The following is an 8,083-nucleotide window of genomic DNA, read 5'->3' as shown; positions in this document are numbered from 1 at the left end:
TATATGGATCATTTAAAGGGTCCAATGTGATGAGCCTCTAATTACTAGATAGTAACTAATCATCATTGTGTACATGAAGATAGTAAAGGAAGGTGTATTACTCCCTTATGGCTGTGGCGTAGTACAAGCACATTCACTGTCTATATTACCATGGTGACAGAAGAAGCAGAGTCAGTGCTACAATGGCAGTTCCTGGAGAGGCAGATAGGAGGGGGGGGGGGGGGGGGGGGTATGCTCAGGTCATGATGATTTTAGCATTTTAGCACTCCATAGATTTATTCTGTACAATGTACAACAAGGGTATTTGTGATGTGCACCAATAAATGAGAGAGAAAGACAGAAAGAGGGAGGGAAAAAAGGGAAGGGAGAGATAGGAAAAAAAAAGGGGGGGGGGGGGGGACTGAGATCTCCATTCATTTCCATCATTCAGTTTGCTGGAGTATACTGCCGCCTGGATTACAGAGTACATGCACATAACCTCTATACATCCACACACTACATGCACATAACCAATATACATCTACACAGTACATGCACATAACCAATATACATCCACACAGTACATGCACATAACCTCTATACATCCACACAGTACATGCACAAAACCAATATACATCCACACAGTACATGCACATGACCAATATACATCCACACAGTACATGCACATAACCAATATACATCCACACAGTACATGCACATAACCTCTATACATCCACACAGTACATGCACATAACCAATATACAGCCACACAGTACATGCACATAACCAATATACAGCCACACAGTACATGCACATAACCAATATACAGCCACACAGTACATGCACATAACCTCTATACATCCACACAGTACATGCACATAACCAATATACATCCACACAGTACATGCACATAACCTCTATACATCCACACAGTACATGCACATAACCAATATACAGCCACACAGTACATGCACATAACCAATATACAGCCACACAGTACATGCACATAACCAATATACATCCACACAGTACATGCACATAACCAATATACAGCCACACAGTACATGCACATAACCAATATACAGCCACACAGTACTGCACATAACCTCTATACATCCACACTGTACATGCACATAACCAATATACATTCACACAGTACATGCACATAACCAATATACATTCACACAGTACATGCACATAACCAATATACATCCACCCAGTACATGCACATAACCAATATACAGCCACACAGTACATGCACATAACCAATATACAGCCACACAGTACATGCACATAACCAATATACATCCACACAGTACATGCACATAACCAATATACATCCACACAGTACATGCACATAACCAATATACATCCACACAGTACATGCACATGACCAATATACATCCACACAGTACATGCACATAACCTCTATACATCATATTTATACAGTATATTAATTCACTATGTACATTGAAGTGTTTAGTATCATTTATGTGCGTATTGTAGCCTGGAGTATACAGGGCATGCATATACTGGTACTGTGTACTGTATATCTATATATCTATACAACAATATCTTATTTAATCTTCATAATGCGAATAAGAAGCGATCGTGTCAGCAATAACCATAGGTATATATTAGAGTGTAAAACAATGTACGGTCACTTACCTGGGTAGTCTGTTTCCTGGTCCCAAGTAGTCTGTCCGGTGTTTGTTATATGTGGACACCGATCCCCTGCCCAGTATGTGTGTGTTCTATATGTGGACCCTGATCCCCTGCCCAGTATGTTTGTGTTCTATATGTGGACCCTGATCCCCTGCCCAGTATGTGTGTACTATATGTGGACCCTGATCCCCTGCCCGGTGTTTGTGTACTATATGTGGATACTGATCCCCTGCCCAGTATGTGTGTACTATATGTGGACCCTGATCCCCTGCCCAGTATGTGTGTACTATATGTGGACCCTGATCCCCTGCCCAGTATGTGTGTACTATATGTGGACCCTGATCCCCTGCCCAGTATGTGTGGACCCTGATCCCCTGCCCAGTATGTGTGTACTATATGTGTAGACCCTGATCCCCTGCCCGGTGTGTGTGTGTACTATATGTGGACCCTGATCCCCTGCCCGGTGTGTGTGTACTATATGTGGACCCTGATCCCCTGCCCAGTATGTGTGTACTATATGTGGACCCTGATCCCCTGCCTGGTGTGTGTGTACTATATGTGGACCCTGATCCCCTGCCCGGTGTGTGTGTACTATATGTGGACCCTGATCCCCTGCCCGGTGTGTGTGTACTATATGTGGACCCTGATCCCCTGCCCAGTATGTGTGTACTATATGTGGACCCTGATCCCCTGCCCAGTATGTGTGTACTATATGTGGACCCTGATCCCCTGCCCGGTGTGTGTAGACCCTGATCCAATTTCCTGGTGTATGTGTATTATAAGTGGACGCTGATTTCTATCCCGATATGTGGACATTGATCTCCTGCCCGGTGTATGGATACAGTATGTAGACGCTGATCTCCTACCCGATGTGTGTTGACGCTCATCACCTGGCCGATGTGTGGGTGCAGTGTATGGACGCTGATCTCCTACCCGATGTGTGTGGACGCTGCTCTCCTACCCGATGTGTGTGGACGCTGATCTCCTGGCCGGTGTGTGGATACAGTGTGTGGACGCTGATCTCCGGTGTGCATGCTGCTCTTCCGTGTGTGGACGCTGATCTCCGGTGTGCATGCTGCTCTTCCGTGTGTGGACGCTGATCTCCGGTGTGCATGCTGCTCTTCCGTGTGTGGCCGCTGATCTCCGGTGTGCATGATGCTCTTCCTTGTGTGGCCGCTGATCTCCGGTGTGCATGATGCTCTTCCGTGTGTGGACGCTGATCTCCGGTGTGCATGCTGCTCTTCCGTGTGTGGACGCTGATCTCCGGTGTGCATGCTGCTCTTCCGTGTGTGGCCGCTGATCTCCGGTGTGCATGATGCTCTTCCTTGTGTGGCCGCTGATCTCCGGTGTGCATGCTGCTCTTCCGTGTGTGGACGCTGATCTCCGGTGTGCATGATGCTCTTCCGTGTGTGGACGCTGATCTCCGGTGAGCATGCTGCTCTTCCGTGTGTGGACGCTGCCTTACACAATGTGATAGATCAGCGCTTGCAATTTAAATGCCTGGGATAGAACGATCCATCACCGGGCTGTGCGGCGAAACTTTATCAAGCTGCGCTGCTATTGGCTGGGGCGCTCACGTGACGCCACTTGACTGTACATTCATCTCATGTTCTGCTGCTGGCCCTATGGAGGAAGTGAGAAAGTTGGCACAATCACCCTGGACTGTACAGACACCATCAGTCAGTGATAGATGGACTATGCCAGAATGAGCTCCTTCCTGGATTACTCCAGCCTGGTGACCGGAGAGCCCAGACCATTCCACCCCGACCATGGACTTACAACTTTCCAGTCCTGCGCAGTCAGTGCCAATACCTGCAACAACGATGATCGCTTTATGGTCGGAAGGGGGGTACAAATAAGTTCTCATCATCATCATCACCATCATCATCCTCACCAACCTGGAGCCTTCCAGAGCCACAGCAACCTGGGCATGTCCTACTCCCACCCCAGCTGTTCTGCAGGATATGGCATCCAGAACTTCAACTCCAGCTATTCCCACTACCCCATAAATCAGGAGGCAGATGTCAGTCCAGGGTTCCCCAGCGCTGTGTACACTGGGAATATTACTTCTACTGTGGTCCAGCACCATCAGCACCAGAGCTATGTGGACGGCCCAGGGTCAGCTCACTACATCCACCACTCCTATGGACCAGAACAGCAGAACCTCACCATTACAGGTTATAACAGCAATGTGAACAGCCTCCACATCAACCATCAGGAAGTCTGTCGATCACCTTCAGCTGAGGGGTCTGCACCTACACAGACCTTTGACTGGATGAAAGTTAAGAGAAACCCCCCTAAAACAGGTAATCTGCTCCACTGGGCACTGCAATGTGTACAGATGAGTTGCCAGTGACTGGTAATACTGCCATATGTGTCTAGACCTATGTTTCCCAACCAGGGTGCCTCCAGCTGTTGCAAAACTACAACTACGGCTGTCCGGGCATGCTGGGAGTTGTAGTTTTGCAACAGCTGGAGGCACCCTGGTTGGGAAACACAGGTCTAGACCTAATACATGCTTAGACCTAATTCAGGTCCAAACCTAATACCTAATACATGCTTAGACCTAATACCTAATACATGCTTAGACCTAATACCTAATACATGCTTAGACCTAATACCTAATACATGCTTAGACCTAATACATGCTTAGACCTAATACAGGTCCAAACCTAATACCTAATACATGTTTAGAACTAATACAGGTCTAGACCTAATACCTAATACATGCTTAGACCTAGTACATGCTTAGACCTAATACATGTTTAGACCTAATACATGCTTAGACCTAATACAGGTCTAGACCTAATACATGCTTAGACCTAATACATGCTTAGACCTAATACAGGTCTAAACCTAATATCTAATACATGCTTAGACCTAATACATGCTTAGACCTAATACATGCTTAGACCTAATACAGGTCTAGACCTAATACCCAATACATGCTTAGACCTTATACAGGTCTAGACCTAATACCTAATACATGCTTAGACCTCATACAGGTCTAGACCTAATACCTAATACATGCTTAGACCTCATACAGGTCTAGACCTAATACCTAATACATGCTTAGACCTCATACAGGTCTAGACCTAATACCTAATACATGCTTAGACCTCATACAGGTCTAGACCTAATACCTAATACATGCTTAGACCTTATACAGGTCTAGACCTAATACCTAATACATGCTTAGGCCTAATACATGCATCAACAGCTGATATGGAAGTGTTATCATAGTAATCTACTGGATGTCAATAATAAACAATAAATTAGTTTAATACAACTGTTAGGGGTTAAATGTTTTGACTATTCCAACCCCCATCTGACTTGTACTTGTGTATTACAGGTAAAGCCGGAGAGTATGGATATGCAGGTCAACCCAACACTGTCAGAACCAATTTCACCACCAAACAGCTCACAGAACTAGAGAAGGAATTTCATTTCAACAAGTATCTGACCAGAGCTCGGAGGGTGGAGATCGCAGCTGCCTTACAGCTTAATGAAACCCAGGTGAAAATCTGGTTTCAGAACAGGAGGATGAAACAGAAGAAGAGGGAGAAAGAAGGTCTCCTGCCCATATCCCCTTCAGCCAGCACAGGGAGTGATGAAAAGTCAGAGGAGATGTCAGAAAAGTCCATTCCCTCACCTTGTGCCCCATCTCCTGCTTCTTCTACCTCAGACCACCTCAATTCCTCCAACTAACACCCCCTCCCCCTGCTGCCAAAGACTCCACAAGCCTGGTTCTATATATGTGAAGTGCCAATTGGCATCAGTACTTTATTTGCACAAAAGTCTTCTCAAATCATTTGGCATGTGAGCTAATGAACCAAAGATGACTCTATTATCAGTATTGGCATGTATTCAAACGAATACCAGGTATAAGCCCCTGGTCAAGTCACTGGAGATATGATCTGTCTGTTTACCTGCTTGGTACTATCTGGCTACTCAACCACCTTGAAAAAGTGATGCACTATAGAGAAACCAAAGAAGTTTACATAATGGAAAGACTTATTAATTTAAAAGTGTTTTATTGTTTATGTGTCAGATTGTAAATATTTCCTTCAGAGATGTTTTTTTTAAATCAATTTTAAATAATAATAATGGATTTTTTTTTGTGACTAGGGGAGATTATCAGATTATTACCGCACATTAAAACTATTAACTGTTTTCTTCCCGAGTTTCCATGACTTGTATGTACAGGTATTTGTTTATGACACATTCTTCATCCCCAATGAATTCCTTCAATCGCTGTCTATTGTTTTTTTTTTGTTTTCTTGTTTTTTGGCCAAATACTATGTCTATGATGTGATTCCTGTATGAGTCTGTGCACGATGAATAACGATCAGATCTGTCCGATCTACACTGAGTTTTATCAGTTGTAATTTGTGATTAAATATATTTCGATACAGAAAAGGATGGCCAATGGAATTTGTGTAATATTCGGGCTACAAGGTGTTAAATAAGGGGTACTGGAAACGAATAAAGTTCTTAAAGTGCCACAATTGTGTCTGATTCTTCCGATTATCTCTGCAAGTACTTGAGTGATACACTTTTGTTGTTTATAGCTGCAACATTGTAGCAATTCATTAACTGTAAACTATAAAAGAAGTTCTAAGGGTTGCAGAAAGTTTCTATCTGTACGGATTCTCTTCAAGTGACACCTAGGGGAACATCTTGGGTCAAGAACTGGTGAACTTTTCACCTTGAGTTGAATGCTGACATGTGTAAACAGAGAAGACTGACAAAAATGTACAGCTTGTCTTCAACCAGTCTTTCCTCACATCAAACCCTATAAACATAAGGGCTCACATGGGTTCTTCATTTAAAGGGTCATTTTAGTTAATGCAATATACCCGATTAACTTCAAACATGTATTCACCCCTGGACCATGGTGCTGCTTCTGGGTATTATAAACGTACTAGATACCTAGAAAAGAAGAATATAGGTTAACATACAATACACAAAATTCTGTAACGAAGTAACAAAACTTGTAGTGGCTGCTGCTGACTTCAAAGAAGATCTAAGTGCAGCTCCTTGTTTCTTATTCACAGCTCCTTTGTTAGTAGCAGTTAGATTCTGGGTAAGGCAGATGTCTTTATTCTTTACTGTACTTTAATGTGTTAAATATCATTACCATAACAACAAACTGGTTCTCCTATCTGATATCATATCTAAAGGGAGCACTTGTGCTACACAGGAGGCTTAGAAGACAACTTCAAAGAAAGCTATAATTTAACCTGCAAGGAGCTATTCAGTGCATGGTAATGATGGCAAGGCTTGTACCTTGTAAGTCCAGAACTAGAACATGGGAAAAAACACAACACATCACAAAGAGAGAGGTCACAGAAAGGACGAACATTGTATTACATAACGGATTTCCTACAGGGACTGGGGCAATCCACATTCAGCTACATTGAATGGACTTCTACTCTGCCAGGACACATCCTTCAGTAGGGGAAACTGAGAACCTATAGCAACGATAGGGTTAACAATAACATCATCATCGTCATCAGGATACACTGACACGTTTATTTTATTTCATTATTCGTTTCTACGGAATTGTTTTCGTAATATAAAGCTGCAAATAACAAACAGACAAACAAATAAATAAGTACAATACAGAAAAAGAAATAAATAGCTATAATTCACAAAAATATATTAATATTAATAGTAATAACTAAAAGTAAAAATTACTTTATATTGATAGCAATAGCGAATCAATATAGGAAGGTTTAGATATAATTTGATACACAGTTTGATTTATAGCGAAAACTTATACAATCCACAATTTACTTAGAATATATAGATATATATGGAGAAAGAGAGAGAGAGCGAGATATATCTATATCTATATATATATATATATATATATATATATATATATATATATATACATATATTCGTATAATACACACACACACATATATATATATATAAATATATATATATATATATATTAAAATATAATTTTAGGCTCTGAAAGTTTACTTGTGAGTCACTACAGACATATACAGGCACTTCGAGGTCTTCCTCTGGGGTATTCAGATTGAAACTGATCAATATTTACTTAGCCTAAAAGGCTTGTTGAAAAGGAATCTAACAACAAAATGTTTAGCTGGCTACCCCTGTTTAATCTCAGGTTCACACAAAGTTCAGGCACAAATGAATTCAGGGACACATCACATTACAGGGAATTCTAATGGTTTATCTGTCCATCAGCTACAGGCAGCAATTACACGGGGTCCTCATTAGCCCCTGCCTGCTAATCATCATTCCACCATACACAAGATACAGTGTTACTTTCTAATGACCGACTTCACTGTACTTGTACATTCAATTGTTATATAACCCTATCCACAGCTTTATCGTATAGAAATGATACTGTAACAATCTAGACCCAAGATTTATGGTACTTGAGTACAGAATGTCATGT

At 42.1% G+C, this 8,083-nt stretch overlaps 1 protein-coding gene across 1 annotated transcript; it reads left to right on the top strand.

Annotated features, from left to right (window-relative positions):
- The first annotated feature begins 3,334 nt into the window (after positions 1 to 3,334).
- Positions 3,335 to 5,514, top strand: HOXA1 (homeobox A1). Its single transcript, XM_056518405.1, has 2 exons — positions 3,335 to 3,950; positions 4,997 to 5,514. The coding sequence occupies exons 1-2, from the start codon at positions 3,335 to 3,337 to the stop codon at positions 5,350 to 5,352; spliced, it is 972 nt and encodes a 323-aa protein (XP_056374380.1). The 3' UTR covers positions 5,353 to 5,514.
- The last annotated feature ends 2,569 nt before the right edge of the window (positions 5,515 to 8,083 follow it).

Source organism: Hyla sarda, chromosome 5 (assembly GCF_029499605.1).
Source record: "Hyla sarda isolate aHylSar1 chromosome 5, aHylSar1.hap1, whole genome shotgun sequence".
NCBI lineage: Eukaryota > Metazoa > Chordata > Amphibia > Anura > Hylidae > Hyla > Hyla sarda.
This window is presented reverse-complemented; position numbering and strand designations above follow the sequence as displayed.